This window comes from Thalassophryne amazonica, chromosome 16 (assembly GCF_902500255.1).
Source record: "Thalassophryne amazonica chromosome 16, fThaAma1.1, whole genome shotgun sequence".
Classification (NCBI taxonomy): domain Eukaryota; kingdom Metazoa; phylum Chordata; class Actinopteri; order Batrachoidiformes; family Batrachoididae; genus Thalassophryne; species Thalassophryne amazonica.
Window position 1 is genome coordinate 25,798,533 of NC_047118.1, and position 23,564 is coordinate 25,822,096.

The 23,564-nt window shown below is 40.3% G+C and overlaps 1 protein-coding gene across 1 annotated transcript; it reads right to left on the reverse strand.

Annotated features, from left to right (window-relative positions):
• Positions 1–764: 764 nt before the first annotated feature.
• Positions 765–4,802, reverse strand: LOC117528030 (amine sulfotransferase-like). Its single transcript, XM_034190547.1, has 5 exons — positions 4,764–4,802; positions 4,174–4,300; positions 3,551–3,645; positions 1,019–1,190; positions 765–930 (listed from the first exon to the last, which is right to left on the reverse strand). Exons 1-5 carry the CDS (start codon positions 4,800–4,802, stop codon positions 797–799), a joined length of 567 nt encoding a protein of 188 aa, XP_034046438.1. The 3' UTR covers positions 765–796.
• Positions 4,803–23,564: the final 18,762 nt, after the last annotated feature.

Here is a 23,564-nt window from a genome sequence, read left to right on the forward strand (position 1 = left end):
GAGGGAAATTCAACAAGTTGAGACTGTGGCCTGTTTTTGTTGACGTGTCCATAAAAATCACTGAGGGATATGCCTTGCAAACATAATACCCATTACTACATTGGATGACGTTGAAATTGTGTATATGCACATGACATTGCATCCTCATAACTTATCATAAAATGTATTATTATTATTATTATCACATATGGCATCATCAAGCCACGTTTTTGTGAAAAATGTCTATTTCTATTAATTTTCAAAGTAAAATGCTGATTTGATTTAATTTTAAAAGGCCATATTCACATTCAACATGCAAAAATACACTATGTCATTGCTAAGGCCTTTTCAATTTCAGAAATTTTTGAAATTTGAGCATAATTTGAGACACCCTATTGGTAGAGCCTTCATCTAGAGTGCAATCTGGTGTTGGAACTCCACTGTGACCATAAAGATATGTCACCTGGTCACATATATACACACATACGCCTAACATAAAATATGTTTACAGGTAACAATTCCTGAAATAGCTTCTGACTGTGTTATCATTATTGATTAGCTGAGAGGAAAACTGTTCTATCTCCCCATAATGTCAAATTTAAGAGACTGAAGTCACCAAACTGACCAATAGACAAATAATTTTTGTTCTTCGAGACAAAGATTGTCCACTTTGTGATAATCTGTGTTTTCTTACCCAACACTTGGTATTCATTCATGTTCTTTGTGACACACAAATAGTTTAAAGCTTTTACTCTGACACTAAAAGAAGAAACACTCTCTTCTTAATTTATTGGCGTTGAGGATACTGTCTCTGTGTTTAATGTTGCTGTGGAACCTCTGCAGAATCCCAGATGAACTTCAGAGGCAAATCACCAAGTCGTTCCTGAAAAATGCGGTCAAACCTTTCACTCTGGGCAACAGTGAAGGTGTTCTTCCAGTCGCCAATCTTACCTGAAGTGGGGGGAAGGCGGTGTGTGATATTCAACCCAGTATTTTATCAGTAATTCATGCTACCTGACAGTTAAATATACGACAATACCTTTGCGCATGAAGCTTCCCTTCAGTCGATCTCCTGGCACAAATGTATAGTTGGCTTTTGAGTCATTCTTCATGCCCTCAAATGTTGATTTTTCAACAACATGGTCAATAGCTGCTGCACTGAGGGTTTTCTCAAGGAAAGTACAGATTTTACTTACGGCTGCCCTCAGATCCTAAAAGGCAAGAAAATGTTAAACTCTTAAAATTAATTATTCAATTAAAGAGTTTTTGAAGAACATTTGGATTAAATATTTATTAAGAGGGGCTCTACTGAATTTTACACTGAGAATTTAAAACTTTGTATAACGAATTTTGTATCATCTGAATATTTAATTGTGTGGAATTTTTGAAGAATCTTATAAAGACAATTTACATGTTTAAACTTCAAGGATGTCAAAAATTCAGAGCAGGACTGTACTGTATATGTTACTATTGGCCACCATAAAATTAATTACTTAATTAATTAAAGAGTTAATTAATAATTATTACCCTCTTTGGCCTCCCTCTCCTCCTGCCTGGTGGCTCCATCCTCAGCATCCTTCTCCCTATATACCCTGGACCCCTCCTCTGTACATGTCCAAACCATCTCACTCTCACCTCTCTGACTTTGTCTCCAAACCGTCCCACCTGAGCTGTCCCTCTGATATGTTCATTCCCAATCCTGTCCGTTCTTGTCACTCCCAAAGACAGTCGCACCATCTTCAGCTCTGCCTCCTGTCTTTTTGTTAGTGCCACCATCTCTAAGCCATCCAACATAGCTGGTCTCACTACTGTCTTGTAAACTTTCTCCTTCACTCTTGCTGATATTCTTCAGTCACAAATCACTCCTGCCACCTTTCTCCATCCACTCCACCCTGCCTGCACTCTCTTCTTCACCTCTCTACCACACTCTCCATTACTTTGGACAGTTGACCCCAAGTATTTAAAGGACATGTCACACTGAAATTATAACAATTAAGATGTAGGCTGTTAGTGACCATCTGATGATCCACTGGGATTACTTTGTGCATTTCTGTGACCAGTTTGAAAGTATACGGCATCGCAGCAAACAGCTACGGAGATGTCTGAAAACAAAGTGCTCGAAAGTGCTCGGGTGTTTTTGGCAAGTGACATTGCTATTTGAAGCATCCCAGCATGTGCTATGTCACCCTGTGCTCCTCCCTTTTCTTTCTTTCTTTACCACAGCCATTTCCATCATTTTTGCAAAATCTACTCCCATCTGTCCTTCCACATTTCTGTCCTTGATACCATAGCTACCCATTACTTCCTCATCACCTCTGTTCCCTTCACCAACATGTCCACTGAAGTCTTCTCCTATCACCACTCTTTCATGTTTGGGTTCTCTCTCCACAATGTCATCTAACTCACTCCAGAAATCTATGTACGTATCTATGTATGTATGTACTGATGATATTCATCAGCAACCCTTCAATTTACAACTTCACACTCATCATCCTGTCCTCTAACACACTCTTAACATACTCTTGCTTTAAAATGACCCCAAACACCATTTCTCTTCCTGTCCTCACCACGATACAACAACTTGAACCCATCGCCTGCTCTTACTTCTCTTTCACTTGGTCTCTTGCACACGTCTCCCTTTCTCCTCTCCATCATATCAACCAGCTCTCTGCCTTTACCAGTCAGACTACCAACATTCAAAGTCCCGACTCTCACTTCCACCCTTCTAGTTTTCCTCTTCTCCTGCTGTTTTTGGACACATTCTCCTCCTCTTCTTCTTCTTCACCCAGCAGTAGCCCAATTTTCGCTAGCACCTTGTTGGGCAATGACACCCATGGTGGTTGGTGTTAATCCGTGCCTTGGCCAAACCGGTATGGAAATTTAATTTTTACTCTGCATGGTTCCGTTGGGTATTTTGTTACACCAGATTTTCTTCATGATGTAGCCCTACTCATTTATCCAGGCTTGGGATCAGCACTGAGAGTGTACTGGCTGCAGACCCCATGTGGCTCAGGTTGTATTATTATTGTTATTATTAATAATGATAATGATAATACATGAGAAAACTGTCTTTTTTCCCCTTTCTGTCCAAGGTGTGATGTCACAATGTCATGAGCTGGATTTGATGACTGCATAGTTTCTTCAAGGTATGTGGCATGTGAAATGCACTCTGCTGCAGGAACAGACCAACTGAATGGCATGAGCACTGCAGAAAATGGTGCAAACACCTGTATGGTCTTCTCATCAAATGGATTTTTTCTTTTGCAAAGTTGTGTTGTTGCATTTCCTGTTTTCTGTTTCTTCAGCTTTGTAAAATGTTGCAAAAACCTTGTAACTGTTAGAATGGCCTAAGCAGTGGGTCGCCCCTTTGAGTCTGGTCTGCTTGAGGTTTCTTCCTCAGTATCATCAGAGGGAGTTTTTCCTTACCACTGTCACCTGTGTGCTTGCCCTTGGGGTTGGTAAGGTTAGAACTTACTTGTGTGAAGCACCTTGAGGCAGCTTTGATGTGATTTGGTGCTGTATAAATGAAAATAAATGAATTGAAATTGAATTGAATTGAATCAAAATCAACCAAAATCATCTCCTCATAGCTCAAGAAAAGGATGTTGTACTCGTCTTTTGTTGCGTGCCACTCTCTGATGTGATCAAACCAGGATCCTGCTGGAACTGTAACACGTCAAAAACAGTTCAGTTTCAAAAATTTTAACAATGTTGATGGTATGATTTTTCAGTTTGCTTGGAAAAATGTTCAACAAATAATATCACGTTGTCTTAGGTCTGTGAGCATGCTATTGTGCTTCACGGTGGGTCACTGACACTCAAACAAAGTAGGATTCAAACCAGTACCTTCCTATAACCTTGCAGACGTGAGCAGCTCTGTCAGGCATTAATTTGGAATTTTAAGTGAGCAAAATAAAGGTGGTGTTGGATTGATTTAATGCATCAAAGTTTGTGGATTCTTTAGTGTTCATTCCCATACTGTATTTTACAGGGTAAGAAGCCTCCAAATATAATTACTCTACACATTATACAATATTGTACAGTAACTGTCATCACACACAACAAACACAATCATGAATTCACTGCTGCTGGCACTTTTTCAGCACAATCCCCCCCCCCCCCCCCCCCCATTAAGTGCTTAATTATTTACTATTTTTAAAATTCTTATCACTGCAGTTTACATGGTCACCTCACCGTTTCCATCTAAATACTGCTCCAAAAAGGCGTCAAAGCTTGTTGGGGTCTCCAGGCCAACCACTACCTGACAGAAGTGGTAGAAAGATGTGACAATGTCCTTTGGGTTTCTCATTACATACACAATCTATACACAAGAAAAATAACACACACACACAGAGTAGGAGAGAGAAAACTGTTTCTGATCCATAAAAATTCAGACAATGACAAGGTTTTGAAGTTAGCTGTATTTTGATGATGTCAAAGTCCAACCCCTTGTCCGTGTTGTGACACTTGGGTAACAGATCGGTGGGGAATTTGCCACTACGGTAACCATGAAAGCCCAACAGGAACCCTGAACATGCAACGGCCAGAGGTGGGACGAAGTCACCAGCAAGTCAAGTCTCAAGTCATAATGACCACCTGTTGTTTGCAAGCTGCCTTGAGACTTGACTTGAAACTTGAGACTTGGCAATTCATGACTTGAGAAAGACTTGACAGTGACTTCGTCCCACCTCTGGAAACAGCTAATGGAGTTCAGGTGCAATATAAAGTCTTTAATGGCGGATCAGACGGAGCAGGAGATGAATTGTCAACCAATGGGATCTGACCTGTCTAAGGTTCGTGTGTTTGTTGGTTTGCAACAACATTCCAACATTAAAGCAACGTCACGCACAGACATTTCTAGATCAACCCTGGATGTAGAATCCAGGGTTGAATCCATCCTCCCCTCCAGGACTCAACCAAGAGGCAATCATCCTCGCCACAGAGGGACGATTGATGATCAAAATAAATGATAATGACCTCACAGTTGAGACTTTTAGGTTTAATCTGAATTTATTTATTTTATTTAAACGTATATAAACATACAAAATGAAACAGTTTTGAAGAGACCAGCGACTTTTGTACAACAAAGGGAACCCAGAAAAACTTCACACCAGCACCTCATCATAGCTTTGTGAAAGAACTAAGCAACATTCACTTCAATCAGAATACTTTTTTTGGCCAGATCTATGTGATGCGAAACCCAAAGGACACCATTGTCTCCTATTATCGCTTCAGTAAGATCTTGGCTGAGCTGGAGACTCCAAAGAGTTCTGAGGAGTTCTTGGATTTGTACCTGGAAGAAAACGGAGAGAAATCTCTGTTGTTCGGCCACATGGTCTTTATAAGACTGACATGACAGAGTTCAGATGAAAACCCTTTTGAAAAACCCTGATTTTCAAACCTCAAAAGTTCTGGTTTATTTGCATAAACCACCACTGATATTTACAATACAATAATATTTCTGTAACAATTCCAATTTAATTTTCAGTTCAATTTATTTTCATTTATATAACACCAAACCACAATAAAGTTACCTCAAGGTGCTTCACACAAGTAAGGTCTAACTTACCAACCTCTAGAGCAAGAACACAGGCGACAGTGGTAAGAAAAAACTCCCTCTGATGATTTGAGGAAGAAACCTCAAGCAGACCAGACTCAAAGGGCGACCCTCTGCTTGGGCCGTGCCATCAGTGTTCATAAAATATGACTCCAAGCTTTGACCATCGCATGGGTCATGAGTCAATACTCAACAACCTGTTGTGTGGGCCGCTGAAGAGGAGGTACTGCTGGCCCACCACCAGATGGCACCCTGCCATGCGGGCACCTTTTTTGCCCTGAAGAGGGCGCACTGGCCTGTTGGCCTCTTTTGGCACCACCAGGTGCGCATCGCTAGGCTGTCATCAGCTGTTTGTCATCATCATCACCACACCATAAAAGCCTGGGAAAGACACCATAACTCTGCCGAGTTATCAGCTTACCCAACAGGTAACCAACTCAGCTTCTTTGTGCCGTTAGCACATTCATTGTTACTGAAGTCTTTACAGTCGTGACCTGTGTATATTTTCAGCTTGGAGCTGGGTTTGTGGAAGTTTGGAGGAGCTGGCGTTTCCACTCTTCACATTCCACTTTTCTAAGTATACTACTGGTACTGCACGTTCTCAGTTTTCCTCTGCACTCTGGGAGTTTTTGGATTTTTTTCCTTCAGGAGGATTACTGTGCTTTGCTGACTGTTTGCTGGGTGTACACACACCCACCTAATTAGTTTTTGCTCCTGCCAGCAGTACCGGTCTGACAGCCTCGAGCGGTGGCCACCTGGGGTACCAGGGCTTGGCGGTTCTGGTGTGTTGCAGACCTCTGCCTGGCGGTGGAACTATGTGGGTCCCGGCTCTTCTCTGGATAGGCGCCTCCTACCCTCGGGCCTGCCCACATGTCACCATTGGTTACTGAATTGGACTTTGCATATTTTTGAAACCTTGTTTGCACCTTGCATAATAAATTGTGATTTATTCGTATCCTATGACCGCTCATTTACACCCCCTAACGTGGGTCCGTGCATTCACTTTCTCAACACAACCTAAACAACATCTAAACAGCACTTAGGTTCTGGATTTACAGGCATCACATGGAACACCAAATAATATGCACACAGGCGTGATATTTATTATGGCTGGAATTTTTCTGCTTTTCCATTATTCCTCTCTTTGACTGCCTACATGAAAGGTTATTAAAGAGAATTTAGTTTACATGGATTTTCAGTCATGGATGAAGTCACATTCATCAAAATGTTCTTCATCAGCCATCTGGAAATCAAATGTTTCATTTTTGAGTACCAAAGTGTTATGGTTGGGTGCAGAGTTAGACCGACCCAGGATTTAAACTGGATCCAAATGCAAGGAAACGGGAAGGTAAAGAATGAATTACTGAAGATTTATTCACACTTAACCCAAAACAACAACAAAAGATAATCAGATGGTCTGTTGAGTGGAGGACATGGCTCGCTCCAGGCGGTGGAACCAGGAAGCCACAGCGAAGACTGGACCAGAGAGGAGCCGGTACCAGGTAGTCGCAATGGAGCTGCGGTTCTGAGGAGGAAGAGAGGCTGAGGTGAGTCCAAAGCACTTCGCAACGCAGACAGTTATTTTAAGATTGTTCAAGGTCAGATTACACAGCAAAATACTTCCAGGCTGAGTTTATGATCAGAATCTTCACTGGCAGGTGCACAGCAGAGAAAAGTGCAGAGGCAAGCTGCAGGTGGAAGCTGATCACACAAACTGGCCTAGAAGCTCAAACAGGGAGGCACGAGGGAACGCCAAAGTCGCAGGCTCTATTCCGGTAAATAGAGAACCTGGATTACGTTAGGAAGTATGCTGTCTGACGGCTGAACAGAAGCAGAAGGTTGTTAGGTAGATTCCGTAGTGCGTTCATTCATTCACTCAACCATCAGTCATCAATTGTCGTCATCTTCATCAGTGAATCAAGTCTCTGCGATAGTGAGCTGCATCATCAGGCTTTAAATACAGCAGCTGCTGATCAAGTGGAAATGAGCTCCAGGTGAGGTCTCAAGGTGCTCTGCTCCGCTTACACGCCACCTGGTGGGAAATAAAGAAAACACAAGCCAGACGAACAGACCAGACCATGACGTCACTGAATCGGAATTGAACTCATCTTTGCTCTCATTTCCATAAAAGTCGTGCTCTTACTCAGTGGCTGACAGGGTTGGGAGGGTTACTTTAAAAATGTATTCCGATACAGTTACTAGTTACCGATTGAAAAATGTAGTCAGTAACATAATCCAAGTACCATAATATTAAAGTAATGTAATTTGATTACTGTCAATTACTTTTGGATTACTCCAATATCAAATATGCTAATACAGACAAAAGAAACTAAATATAAATAGTCTTGACCACATAGTACAGTTTATTAAGCAAAAATAGCCTGTGGCAGGTGGGCAGTTTGCCTGGGGCGGTACACCTGTCAAACGGTAACGCAGGTGTCCTAAGGAGAGCTCAGGGAGGACAGAAACCTCAGAAAGCTCGCTTGATCTTAATTTTCAGTATGAATACAGACCGTGAAAGCGGGGCCTCACGATCCTTCTGACTTTTTGGGTTTTAAGCAGGAGGTGTCAGAAAAGTTACCACAGGGATAACTGGCTTGTGGCGTTCATAGCGACATCGCTTTTTGATCCTTTGATGTCGGCTCTTCCTATCATTGTGAAGCAGAATTCACCAAGCGTTGGATTGTTCACCCACTAATAGGGAACGTGAGCTGGGGTTAGACCGTCGTGAGACAGGTTAGTTTTACCCTACTGATGTGTTGTTTCAATAGTAATCCTGCTCAGTGCGAGAGGTCCCGGGTTCAAATCCCGGACGAGCCCCCACGTGTAACAAGCCTGGCTCGACGGCAAGTCACAACCCAAACAAAACTAACTGTGGGGAAATAACTCAAGAGGTTCAGGCCAATTAAAATGGTTTATTTGACAAACAATAAAATGCAACATAAATACAAGGTAGGCAAATGTGAGTAAGAATCAGTGGTGTATGCAGTGCATGAATGCGAGTGAATATGTGAATGCGAATGTGTTGGCATGTGAAAACCAAAAGTAACTGGAACGAAAGATGAACTGAAGACACACCAAATGTGTTACCTGGTGGGGAGAGAGTAGAGAGAGTGAATGAGCACAGCACAAACAATTTAACAGCACAGCACAGGTGCCACCACTCAAGCAGCCCCACCCCTGCCTGCCGTGGGGAGCCTCCCACAACAGGCAGGGGAGGGCCGTGACAAATAAAACTGTTTCTTTTACATGGAATGCTCTGTTTTACTTCACATTATGAATTAAGAGCACCCACAATATTGTGTTACACAAACTCAATGTTCACCTGCTAAATTTTCAACAAAAAATGCCAAACAAATGAAGGATAATGAAAACTCAGGCGGTGTGCGGATGAATTTGTAATTAAAAGTGGCTTGCAGAACAATATACAAAACAAAAAAAGTCTGCTACTTGTTCAGTAAACATAAAATTATCTTACTTTAGTCTTTCACATAGCATTCGCACCATGTTTAACATATCAGTTGTAAGGAATAAATGAAAATATGCTATTTTACTCATAATTAGCTTTGCATGCTAACAATGCTAAAAGTTACCAAACTGAATAAAAGGTTTTGTGTTCATTATTTACAAAAAGTAACAAATGTTTAGAAGTATGTACACCATGCATGTTTAAATGAACTAGATATTGTTTTGAATGAATGAAGTTGAATAGAGTGTATACTCGTGCCATACTGTGTTTAAGGGTTTTATCATGATGTCAAATGAATGAAAATGTGTATGACTATGCTTTGATAGGTGTTCAACTGATTTATGATGGTTTTGAAATGATACAATATACAGTTTGATTAGGAACATAAAATGGGCACAATGGAGCTTTGGTGAGTGTTTACTTTATCTGCTATTTGTGTTTGTGAAATTCACCAATAGACACATCCGCTCATAAACCGGATTAATGCAGTGGCATGTGTGCAAATTGCATTAGCAAGTAGCTAGCAATGTGTGAGAAATGATTTGATCCACCAACATGAATAGCCTTTTTTGCTTAACGATTCCCTTATCAGTCCTTTTGTTCACATTACGCAGGAGCGGCTGTTGTTTTTGAGGGTGTTTATCGCAAAAAATGGTCGTTTCTCTACGTTGATTTCAGAGCCGCTGCTTCAAAGTGGTTGAAGCTTGAAGCAGTGCTTCGACGCATTGCTTCGTTGCTTCTACAAGTAGCGCTAACAGTGTGTGACAAATGATTCGATCCACCAACATGAACTGCCTTTTTTGCTTTACGATTCCCTTATCAGTCCTTTTGTTCACATTACGCAGGAGTGGCTGTTTTTGAGGGTGTTTATCGCGGAAATGGTACCTGCGTTAAGATGATTGAAGCTTGAAGCGGTGCTATGACCCACTGCTTCGGTGGGTCTCTGGTTTGTTGCTAATCAGAAGCGGCACATCCGCAAATTCTTCGTTAACCTCCCTCAAAGTCATTTAAAGATGTCACTTTTGTGCGGATTAAAGTCACTATTTGAGACGCTTGTCTTGTTGCGGGCAAGAAACAAGATTCGTCCTTCTGCAAACGCTCCGCAGCTGTCTGCCGAGTAAAGATTGAAAGATAGATTTCGGTCGGAATTAATAACTTCAAAGCAAATCACCGTTTTAAATCAAATGACACCTGTGTCCAAACGCTGTAGTACAAATCACAACCGACCAAAGCCAGTTGTTTTGTTTGTTTTTTTTGTCCCCTCCACCAAAAATAAATGTCTTCTTTTCTTTTTGAATTACATCCTGATGTGCACGCAGCTGGCTGCAAGAGCTCCGAGGCAATGGAGTCACATTTGTGTCATTAAAACCTGAAAGGAAATGCTTTTGACAAACTACAGATTTTGTTTTTCTATTTTTGTCCAGAGATCTTGGATCCAGGGACCAATTTCATATTTATTTATTTATTTATTTTTATTTACTTTAAGACTCAATAAAATGTTGACAGAAAACCTGTAAAGCCTACTTTTAGTACACAGAAAATTCACAAGAGGTATTGATAAGGGAATTGATAAAGAATTGGATTGATAAGCGGAATCGATAAAGGCATCGATATCAATAAGATTTTATCAATACCCACCCTTAGTGAACATACGCAAACCCAAAGCAGTGAGTATGATGACTGAAAGCACATTAAACCGTGACAGTGTTAAAGGCTTTTTACACTGCACACATTCAGGGTGTTAAACACCAGAGGCCTGGTCTGCTACATCACGGTCTTAAGTTATTAAAACTGATAACTTTTATTAATTACAGAAATTGATTAAAAAAAATTCACATGATTATATTTGAATAAATGAGTGACTTTATTTGGCACACACGGATCCAAAACATACAAAGAAAGAGATAAAATAAGCCATTACAGCTCTTTCCATATAAGAGCTGTAATAAAAAAATAACGTGGAGCAGCATTAAAATGCATAAAAACTGATCACTTTTATTAAACAAAGGAATTTTGACATTATTGCCGCCGACGTGAATAACTATGTGACTGCATCTCGTGTCATATTCCTTTGTCTGTCTACTCTTCTGCAGCATCAGCACCCTAAGATGGGGGGGCGATGAATCTAAATTGGTGGATCTAAATTGCAAAAAAAAAAAAAAAAAAAAAAATTTGTGGATCGAATCAGTTATATCTATTTCAACATGCAAAGATGAGTAACCTGACCAGAGACACTGTGACTGGACTATATGAATAATTCTCAGCCATTTCATTGATGGCTAAATATATTCATTCTAGTTAAAAAAAAAAAAAAAAAAAAAAAGAGAATATTCCACACATTTAGTTAAGAGTGTTGTAAATTACTTCCAAATAATATTGTATTTGACGGCCCTGTAACCAGAGCCTTACGGAACTAAAGACGTGCTGAGGGATTGGCTATGAATTTGGTATCAATAACCTAATAGTTGACAGAGTTGGTAGAATGTTTTGGTAAGTTGCTGGGCTTGTACCTTGATTTTATTTCATTCAAACTGACTTGACTTTAGCAGTACCTGTACTGGTCCTGTGTATAAGACATTTGTCTTCAAATGCATCACCACTGCCTTAGACACCAAATTAGGGATACTGTCCCCCTATCAAATGTTACAGCACTCTTAATAAAACAATACCAATAATCTCCCCTTCTGAGGCAACTGATCTGGAAGTAGACCCTGGAAGAAGACCTGAGAGAAGACTGATTTGTTCTGGCAAAAGTGATACCTTTATTCAAATCTGGCAGCAAGCATCTTTTTACTAACTACAGGCCTGTGTCTCTACTGTCACAATTTTCAAAGACACTGAAAAAACTTTACAACAGCAGACTGGATAAATTTTTTTCTTTAAAGAGAAACTATTTTATTATTTGAAAAAGCTGTTTGCTTATATATTTTAACATTAACTGAAAGAATCATTAAACATGTCCATGAAATCAGCGTTCGGTCAAAAAGACACTTGCACAGGTAGAAAGAAGCCCCACCCCTATTGTGCATTACGGTGTCTTTTTTTCCTGGTTGAAATGTAGATATGAATGAATGAATCTAAGAAAGACCCTTCGGCTGCTCCCTTGTTTGCACTCGGGGGTCACCACAGCAAATCCAAACAACTTCACATTGCATGGAGAAATGTGGCAGGGGTGGGGTTCAAACTGGGAACCTTCCACACTGAGGCAAAGCGCACCAACCACTTGTCCACCAAGCCTGCTATATGAATGGATGAATGTACTAGACTTAAAATGTACACGTTCATTTTCATGCTATTTTGTCTAAAAATAAATGTCCAAGGTTCCTTATAATGTTAATCAAGAAGTCATCTTATCTGAAGCAAGTTAGTTATAATTTACAGATGAACAAAGGTTTCTCAAAACTATTTTAATTACAAGTTTTATAATGTATGAAATGATTGTTTTTAACTTCAGAATGTACAGTAATCAGAAAATCCTAAGTTAAAAAAAAACTGTCAGGAGTTTCTTCAGAAAACTGTATATAAATTAGCAGTTCTGGGACACATTTCTGCACTGAAGTCTTCTGTGTTTTGGCTTGATGCCTCATTTCTATTGGACAGCGCGAAGGTATGTCAGTGCAAAGTGGTGAAAGTTGGATTGGGTTGAATTTTGACTGTTGCTACTTGATGACAAGAAACACGACACTTCTCATCAAAAAGAGTTTTTTTTTTTAGAGCAATCCGCATCTCGTTTAACACCCTGAACGCATGCAGTGTAAAAGGCCTTTAACACTGTCACGGTTTAATGTGCTTTCAGTCATCATACTCGCTGCTTTGGGTTTGCGTATGCTCACCAAGGGTGGGTATTGATAAAATCTTATTGATATCGATTCCGCTTATCGATCCAGTTCTTTATCAATTCCCTTATCAATACCTCTTGTGAATTTTCTGTGTACTAAAAGTAGGCTTTACAGGTTTTCTATGTCAACATTTTATTGAGTCTTAAAGTAAATAAATAAATATGAAATTGATCTCTGGACATAAAAAAATAAATAAAATAAAATCTCGACATGATGGATCCTAGATCTCTGGACAAAAATAGAAATACACAAAATCTGTAGTTTTTGTCAAAAGCATTTCCTTTCAGGTTTTAATGACACATGTGACTCCATTGCCTCGGAGCTCTTGCAGCCAGCTGCGTGCACATCAGGATGTAATTCAAAAAGAAAAGAAGACATTTATTTTTGGTGGAGGAGACAAAAAAAAACTGGCTTTGGTCGGTTGTAGTTTGTGATTTGTACTACAGCGTTTGGACACAGGTGTCATTTGACTTAAAACGGTGATTTGCTTTGAAGTTATTAATTTCGACCGAAATCTATCTTTCAATCTTTACTCGGCAGACAGCTGCGGAGCGTTTGCAGAAGGACGAATCTTGTTTCTTGCCCGCAACAAGACAAGCGTCTCAGTTAGTGACTTTAATCCGCACAAAAGTGACATCTTTAAATGACTTTGAGGGAGGTTAACGAAGAATTTGCGGATCTGCCGCTTCTGATTAGCAACGAACCAGAGACCCACCGAAGCAGTGGGTCGCAGCACTGCTTCAAGCTTCAATCATCTTGACGCAGCGACCATTTCCGCGATAAACACCCTCAAAAACAACAGCCACTCCGGCATAATGTGAACTGAAGGACTGATAATGGAATCGTTAAAGCAAAAAAGGCTATTGATGTCGGTGGATCGAATCATTTGTCACACACTGTTAGCGCTACTTGTAGAAACCACAAAGCAATGGGTCGAAGCACTGCTTCAAGCTTCAACCACTTTGAAGCAGCGGCTCTGAAATCAACGTAGAGAAACGACCATTTTTTGCGATAAACAACAGCCGCTCCTGCGTAATGTGAACAAAAGGACTGATAAGGGAATCGTTAAGCAAAAAAGGCTATTCATGTTGGTGGATCAAATCATTTCTCACACATTGCTAGCTACTTGCTAATGCAATTTGCACACATGCCACTGCATTAATCCGGTTCATGAACGGATGTGTCTATTGGTGAATTTCACAAACACATAGCAGAAAAAATAAACACTCACCAAAGCTCCATCGCGTCCATTTTGTCTTCCTCCAGTGTCCATCATGCCTCCTTCTTCTTCTTCCTCCAATTTGGTGTCAGTGTCACAAGACCAATGGAGCAAAATGTGATTGGCTGAACTTTGGATGACTGAGTCAGGGATCGATTGCTTCTCCCTGCGTTTCTGTTCTTTGAGGTTGAATTTTTGAGGTTGAATTTTTTTTTTTTTTTTTAGGTTGAATTTTTTTTAGGCTGAATATTTTGATACTAAACAAATTCAACCTTACAAAATTCAACTTCAAACTCTGATTTTGATGCTAAAAAAATTCAACCTTAAAAATTTTCTTACTAAAAAAAATTCAGCCTTAAAAATTCAATTTAAAACTCTGATGGCACAGATTTACTTCCATAGATAAACAGCTGTATGTCTCCTGCCGTACCTGTGTCGCCCGATGACATGGACCATTAACTCTTCACTTATGTCTAGTTGATATTTTCCACTGCTAGACCAATGTCTAGTTAAAATACTTGTTGTTAGTGATTAAAATTGTTCGACAAGACTGGGGATTTTTTTTAATTTGCACCTTAAAATAATGAGATGATAATGACCCGCGCTGTGCCGCTCACAGTCACATCCACACATAGAGATGTGTACCCACACCACTGACTTCATGAATAAAACTCGGTCAATAAAGGATAATTGTGTAAAAATATATATAAATGTGTGTGTATTGTAATGGTTTTAGAAGCTGCACTGCGTTGAACAGCAGCTGCTGCAGCAGGACACCTCAGCTCAGCAGCTTGAACAGCGCAAATCCGTGTAACTTTCAACACTAATATTTGGGAATGTGTGTGTGTCAGAGTAAGTTTAATACTTTCCTGACATAATTTAATGTCATTTAATTTTACTGGCTTGATATCCAGGTCAAAATGGTATTTTAACATGTATTTTGTGAGCATTTTTCTGAGTGTGTTCAGTCGCGAATCTCCACTAAAAATGCATTAACATCCAGGTGCTTCATCAATATTTTGCCCAGTTAGGAGACATCATGTCACTGTCCATGAAGGGACGTTTTCGTTTCAATGGAAAAAAAAATATTATATACAGATAATATCATAAAATGCATTAAAATTGTAATCCTGCAAACTAATCCCTATTTTTTACTAAATATACCTGTAATCTGAATACGTCTTTTTTCTGTAACTGTAGCAGAATACAGTTACCTTTTTTTTTTTGTATTCTAATTATGTAACGCCGTTACATGTATTCCGTTATTCCCTAAGCTGATAGACAAATGTCTGGTTTTTCTGAATTTCTTTCCATGGCAACAGCCATATAGAATTGTACAGAACAGACCTGACTTCTTGCTGCCATGTGATCACTCACAAGCACATCTACTTCATTTCATAATATAAGATCTGTTTCATTTTGAAGCAATCTTGTCTTTCAAACTCAACTGAACTCAAACTTCATTTCTAAAGCACATTTAAATGACAGCGGTCAAACAAAGTGCTGTACAATAAAAATTGGCACCAGTTCACGCCCAATAATAATACAATAATATACAAATGAGTTAAAAATAACATTAGAGAAACCAATAAAAAAGAATAAGAAAATAGAATAAAATAGAAAATAAGAGTAGCATTTGCTCATTTGGGAAACATCATAGAAAAGAAGTCTTTGGGGTCAGGGATGATCTGATATGGAAGGAGACACTATTCCAAAGGCCCTGTCACCTCTAGTCTTTAATCTGGTTGTAGGCACCTCCAACAACAGTTGGTCAGAGGACCTTATGGCTCTGGTTGGGGTGTAACAGAGCAAAAGCTTGGAGAGGTACACAGGGGCCAGGCCATCGAGGGCTTTACAAACAATTAAAAGAAGTTTAAAATCAACATGATATCAGACTAGGAGCCAGTGGAGTGAGGCCAAAACTGGTGTAATATGGCCGCGCTTTTTCTTGTCCAAAAGAAGACAAGCAGCAGCATTCTGGATAAGCTGAAGACAGTTGAGAGGACTGATCCAAGCCAACGTACAGGGAATTACAATAGTCTAGTCTACTTTGGATAACCTTCTAAAGGCCAGTCTCGAAAAAATGGGGCTTGGTCTTGGCTAAGAGGTGGAGTTGGGGGAAAAAAAAAAAACTTGTGTTAACAACAGCCCTATCTGCTTATCAGATTTAAAATGGCTCTCAAAAATCACCCCAAGGTTGCTCACACAGGGCTAAATGTTGGAACTCAGGGTGCCCAGGACATCAGCAGAGCAGGCTGTGGAGGTACTCCCCCCAAACAGGATCATCTCCATCTTGGATTCATTAAGATTTAGTAGACTAGCACTCATCCCTGATTTAACCTCATTCTAACAATCCAGTAATGACTGTACTGGGTCATTACCTAATGACCTCAATGTCAGGTAAATCTGGACATCACCAGTAAAGCAATGGAAAGAAATTTGATATTTTTTGAAAAATGCTGCTAAAGGGCAACATATACAAAAGAAACAGAATAGGGCCTAGAATGGAACCTTGAGGAACTTCACGGGTCAGTGGGGCCACATCTGAAGAAAAGTGACCCAACTGTACAGAGAATCTCCACTCTGAATGGCAAGAGCTGAACCAGCTGACAGCAGAGCCTGGAATTCCCACACACTCATCAAGATGATGCAACAGGATCGCGTGGTCCACTGTGTCAAAAGCAGCTGACAAGTCTAAACGCATCAGGATGGCAGGACTACCTGAGTCAAGAGCTAAAATCAAATCATTAAAAACTCTCAGTTGAGCGGTTTTGGTGCTATGTCTCGGTTTGAAGCCAGACTGAAGCTTTTCATAGATGTCATGCTGAGCTAAAGACAACTGCAGCTGGATGTAGACAGCTCTCTTTGAAATCTTGGCTAAAAAGGGGAGTTGAGATATGGGCCTTAAAATTTGAAAGGATGGAAGGATTGCCATTTTTCTTTTGAATTAAAGGTTTCACCACAGCATGTTTAAAAGCTAAAGGGACGCAGCCGAAGGCTGGTGTTAACCAGCAACAAAATAGTGACTCCCACTGAGTAAAAAACTTCTCTGAGGAGACGAGGAGGAACGGTGTCTAAGGAACAGTTTGTAGGATGCAGATGGTTGACTACATCAGAAAACTGGGAGAAGGACAAAGGCTTAAACTGATCGATGGCAGAAGAACACAGAGAAAGATCAGGGTTCATGATGGGCCTAATGCCTGAGTGAGCTGGTCTGAGGGCAGACACTTTTTTGATTAAAAAATTCTAAAAAATTATTACAAAGAGTACGCATTGGCATAAGAGGGGAGATATCACTATGATTAATAAAAGAGTTCAAAACATTGAACAAGACCTGAGGCTTATGGCTATTATTTGTGACTAAAGTGGAGAAATAGGCAGTTTTGACAGTTTTAACAGCTCTGGCCCGTTTCATCAGTCGGGCCAGAAACACACTGGGAATAATCAAAGGAATCACTCATCTCATCACTCATCTTCAATCGCTTATCCGGGTTCAGGTTGCAGGGGCAACAGCTCTAGCAGGGGACACCAGACTTCCCTTCCCCTGCCCACATTGACCACCTCCAACTGGGGGATCCCAAGGCATTCCCAGGCCAGGATGGAGATCTAATCTCTCCATCTAGTCCTGGGTCTTCCCAGGGTCTCCTCCCAGATGGATGTGCGTGGAACACATCTCTAGGGAGGCGCCCAGGGGGCATCCTTACCAGATGCCTGAACCACCTCAGCTGACTCCTTTCAATGCAAAGGAGCAGCAGCTCTACTCCAGGCTCTCCACTGTCTCTCTAAGGGAGACACCAGCCACCCTCCTGACGCGGGTGGCTGGTCCTTGTAACTATCTGATCTCTACCTAATTACTTTTCAAAATGGCTGAGGTACAAAATGTCTTTGCATTTGGCACAACTATGTGATGTTTTTATCGCTGTGTAATTGATAAAACCATCTGATCTTTTTATAGATGTCTAATTGATAAAACCAAAGTATTCTCATCTATTTGGACGACATGATGGAACACTCTGTGTTGTGTGACACGCAGACATACACTAAGATTTTTACATAATAGCCTTGAAAGCAACGTGAGCAGACACCCGCTAATACCCGCCTACTTCACTTTGCAGCCAATCACATAGCCGCTGATTCACGACATGCTAAGGACCGCCCACATGGGGCCAGCTGGAGGAACAAAAGTTGGCATAGAAAGAAAATCTGGGCTCTTTGTTCTAGATGTTTGCATGTAATCTGGTTCAGAGACCCCAGTGCTGCAGATGACTCACTGTATCAGTGTTTGAACTATTTCAATATAACATCTAAACTTTGAAGTCTGTTTCCTGTCCATTTCTTTTGGAGATCATTCACCACATGGAAAAACCTAATGGGTGAGCTAAAGAAAAAACAATCAGGAGGAAGGAGTTTCAGAAAACAGCATATAGTCGCAGGCATGGATCCACGTTTCCGTCACACACATAATATCCATTTGGCAGGAGGTGACAAATTCATTTGAAAGGAAAGTTTTATTAGGCACAGACCTTGGGGTTAGTGGGACCATGCTCAAGTTTTGGTCTATAGGCCGGCCGATGATGCATGAAACCAGAAAAGGAGGATACATGGGGACTTTTAGTATGGTGTATGTTGTTCAGGATGATGAAAGGATTGCATTCATCAATTTTCATCCAACCTTGGCCAAAAATAATGACCTAATATTACTGGACTATATGAGGACGTGGCTTTGATAGGACACTGTGCAATTTGTGTGTGTGTGTGTGTTTGTTTATCTGGGTCTGTCTCATTTTGCCAGCCGTATCGAATGATGGTTCTCTGGGTCTATCAAAGTTGGTTCCAATCAACTCATGGACGAAGGTTTAGGTGCTTGTTCACAAAAATGCTCTAGCAGCTTAAAAAAAACTTGTGGAAGTTTGATTTAAAGTCTTTGTAAACATTTAGAAAAAGTTCAAGGCTTGGCAAAGAACGTTGTGGAGGGAATGAAAGTTAACTAAAACACTTTTGGCAAATTTGCTCTAAATCTGAAAAACTCCGCTTGGAAGTTGTCTATAAATCAGAGAACTTGACTCAAGCCTTAAAAGTTATTAAATCTGGTGCATAAACAACAAATGTTACAGACAAAAGAAACACTAAGACTATGAAGCAAAAGAACAATGGAACAAAAACCACCTGGTCGGACTTAAAATCCGGAAAAGAGATCACGCCTGCAGTGCGCACGAGGCTGTTGGACAACCAGCAATAAATGTAAAAAGTGTAAGAGAGGGTAAGAGGCCGTTCCCTTGTCCAGGGTCTTTTAAAAGAGTTTTTAAACCTAACCAGACCCCTCCTACCGAGAGGCTGACTGCTATAGGCTGGTGACTAAACAATAGCTCTAATTAGCACCTATTAGTAAGTATCTAGTAAGCACCCTCCTAATGACAGAGCAGCTGTCCCTCCTAATGATGGGATGGCAGCCTCTCCTGATGGCTTCCTTGACGACTCTCCTGATGACGTGAATGACTCATTACCATGAACAAAAGACTGAAACTGCTTTGACCTGAGTACCCCATTGTGAAGAGGGGACAAAGCGTGTCTCAGACCCCCTCCCCAGTTAAGGCTGGGTTTCAACTGTTTCACATAGAAAGCCTCTTTGACCCCTCTCTCAAACCATTTCTTCTCTCTGGCTAAGATTTTAACTTCCTTGTCCTCAAACGTGTGGTTAGTGTCTTTCAGGTGGAGATGAACTGCAGACTGAGGTCCATTTGCGCCCTCTCTGCTGTGCTGGTATAGCCTTTTGTGTAAAGGTTGCTTAGTCTCACCTATGTAGTGTTCATTACAGTTTTCCTGACATCTGATAGAATACACTTCATTGATCTGTTTGTAACTAGGGATCCTGTCCTTAGGGTGAACTAATTTCTGTCTCAAAGTGTTAACCGGTTTAAAGTAAACTGGGATTTTGTGCTGTCTGAAGATCCTCTGTAGTTTTTCCCCTACTCCTGCTAAATAAGGGAGAGACACTCCTCTTTTTCTTGTCTCCGTCTCCTGTCTATCTGGTCTCTTTGTTTTCTGGGACTTCTGCACTTTGTCCAAGGACCATCGTGGGTACCCACATACTGTGAGGGCTTTCCGTACAAGTTGTTGTTCTTTAGCCCTTCCCTCTGCAGTTGTGTCATTGACATATCTGAACCAGTGACTGGGAGAGATGCCCGTGAAAGACGTCAAGGCTGTCTTCTCCACTTGCTCCATGTACAGATTGGCCACAATGGGGGATACCGGAGACCCCATCACACAACCATGGATCTGCCTGTAGTAATTCCCCCTAAATCTTAGCCAGAGAGAAGAAACGGTTTGAGAGAGGGGTCAAAGAGGCATTCTATGTGAAACAGTTGAAACCCAGCCTTAACCGGGGAGGGGGTCTGAGACACGCTTTGTCCTCTGTTTACAATGGGGTACTCAGGTCAAAGCAGTTTCAGTCTTTTGTTCATGGTAATGAGTCATTCACGTCATCAGGAGAGTCGTCAAGGGAGCCATCAAGAGAGGCTGCCATCCCATCATTAGGAGGGACAGCTGCCCTGTCATTAGGAGGGTGCTTAATAGAGCACAATAGGTGCCCCACTCCCAATCGGTTCGCAGATTGGGAGTGGGGCTCAAGCAATGTCCAAGCATGAACCAGTTCAAACAGCGGTACAAAAATATGTTTTTTTTTCTAGGTATAGGGAGGAGGAAGGGTAATGAGGGTTGTGTAGGTGTATGTATGTATGTATGTGTGTGTATATATATATGTGTATATATATATATATATGTATATATATATATATATATATATATATATATATATATATATATATATATATATATATATATATATATATATATATATATATATATATATATATATGTGTGTGTGTATGTATGTATGTATGTATATATATATAGGTTTATGTGTGGAGGAATCTATGTATATATGTGGCAAAGGGTATTATTGGTTGTGGGGAAGAAGGGGTAGGGATAAATAAGCTGATGCTTCACCCTACCCCTTTTCGGACATGTTGGGTACACATTAGGAACTTTTTTTGTTGTTGTTTTCACTGATCTATCTTGTATTTGTTGTTGTATCAAATGTTCGGAATAAACAGTTTTCACTTCACTACACTAATTAGAGCAATTGTTTAGTCACCAGCCTATAGCAGTCAGCCTCTCGGTAGGAGAGGTCTGGTTAGGTTTACAAAACTCCAGCTTTTGTGGCTGTCTGTTTATTCTTCTCTACAAGAGTCAAGACAGAAGTCAGACTACCAGAGTAAGAATTTTAGCTGAGGAAGCTTTTGCGATTTGAAGTGAAACATCCTCGCGTCAAGCAACCCAGTCCAGTCGAAGATTCAAGCTTCTCTACAATAGCACAGTGGAAAATTTATAATTCCTTTATTTGTTAAGAGGGGTTATTTGCACCCTGGGGGGTGTCAGTGTTCTGTTCTTTAGGTGGCACTGTGGTTCCACTGCCATGAGGGGTCTTTGTGTTTGGATGATGGGACTGATCTTCTTTCTGATAAGGCCTGAACAAGAATGCTATGAAGGACCCTTCTGGAGATTTTTCCAGGGTCTTTTGATGTAGAGGACTGTTTGTTTTAATGCCTGGACAAACTCTGACTTTAGACAGGTTTATTCAAATTGTCTAATAAATTCAGACTGAACTGGAGAGACAGCTCTTTGAAAAAGAAGAACATTAATGTACCTTTACTTCTGTAAAGATGTGTCTGTATGGCTAGATTCACTTCACTGCGTATATATTTTATAAATGATTCTTCTGCAAGAAGTCATCATCTCATCCATGCAGTAGTTGACTTTCATGGTATTATGATGTGAACAAAATGAAAACAATTCAATGCAGACTTCAGAATGTGATTTTCATGATTCTTGGTGCTTAGTTTCACCCCTGGAGATGGCTTCATTGATCATAATGGCTAGATTTTAGGAATATTAAGGTTGTGAAAATGTGGTGGTTGACACCTTGTCCACAGCTAAAGAGCTGTGGACAATAAAAATTAGTAATAGCAACATATCAGGAGGTATGTCATGTTATCTGCATGTCTGTATCCTTGTTTCTCTTTGCTCTTCAATTCATTCCGTTCAATTAATGTCATTTTTTTACAGTGCCAAATCACAACAAAGTTGCCTCAAAGCGCTTCACACAAGTAAGGTGTAACCTCACCAACCCCCGGAGCAAGCGCACAGGACACAGTGGTAAGGAAAAACTCCCTCTGATGATATTGAAGAAGAAACCTCAAGCAGACCAAACTCAAAGGGGTGACCTAGTGCTTTGGCCATTCCTACAGTGACAAATTTTGCAAAGTTTTACAAAAGTAAAGAAACAGAAAACAGGAAATCAAACAACACAAATTTACAAAAGAAAAAAATATGAATCTGATGAGAAGTCCACACAGGTGTTTGCACCACAAGCAGGGATCATCCAGGTTTCCTCATGCCATCAGCCAGCCTGTTCCTGCGACAACAGGCCCACGATAGGCCTGGCGTCTCACAGGCAGTCCGGCAACCTGCGGCTTGTAGCGGCCAGTCCTGCAATCCTAAGCAATGTTATACGTACCTCAGACAGAGAGAAAAAGAGCAGAATCAGTCATCCGGAAAAACTACACCAAAGTTGTATTTCATCATATTCATACTTCATCAACAGTAAATCGACAGGAAAGCACAGAAATTACAAACAGACCCCAAATTTAGATAAAGCTGTGGCCAAGGCCTGTTCCATTGCTAATAAAATGACTTTAAAATGATAGGAAGCATAGTTCCATACTTTGCCAGTATGCTAGCCATACGAGAGGGAGAGAATGAATGCATCATTGTACATACATACATACATGGGTGATTCTTTAACTACGGGCACTATTGGCCTTGTAAATGTAATTTCCACCACACCATTGCCTTACAATATAAAGCGCCTTGGGGCAACTGTTTGTTGTGATTTGGCGCTATATATGTACATGTGCTCTGATGTCACTGTTTATCTCCATAGAAACTACCCAAACAATCTTTCATACAAACTGTTTAAAGGGACATTACATGTTGTGGTGGAAATTACGGCAATAGTGTGGGACAACTACAGTTTGTTTAAAAAAAAAAAATCACAACAGTTGTATGACATTGAATACCCCAAATATGTTTTGATTATTTTACTGATATTTTATTCCAGATATTTTAAAACATTAAAAAAAACGTTTCTTTACCATTCATTTTTATCATTGAAGATCAAAAGTCTGGGTGTGGGACAAGCACAAAACGGCAATATTTGCATATAATGATGCTGAAGAAAGGTGAAAAAGTCATCATAGACTACTAGAACAAATTTCTTAACACACTTTCATTGTAAAGATAACTATAAAAGTGTGAAATTTCCCCTTTTTTTCTGTTTTTCATACAATATGTTCAAAGGACATAACAACTGCCCGTAGTCTAAGAATCACCCACATACACACACACACACACACATATATATATATATATATATATATATAT

Excerpts from the sequence above, each read along its gene's own strand:
- LOC117528030 (XM_034190547.1), bottom strand. The coding sequence starts at position 4,802 with ATGTTGTTGCAAACCAACAAACACACGAACCTTAGACAG. Across the intron at positions 3,646-4,173 it reads GCAGTATTTAGATGGAAACG|TTCCAGCAGGATCCTGGTTT; the intron begins GTGAGGTGACCA and ends GACGTGTTACAG. Across the intron at positions 931-1,018 it reads GGGAAGCTTCATGCGCAAAG|GTAAGATTGGCGACTGGAAG; the intron begins GTATTGTCGTAT and ends CCCCCACTTCAG.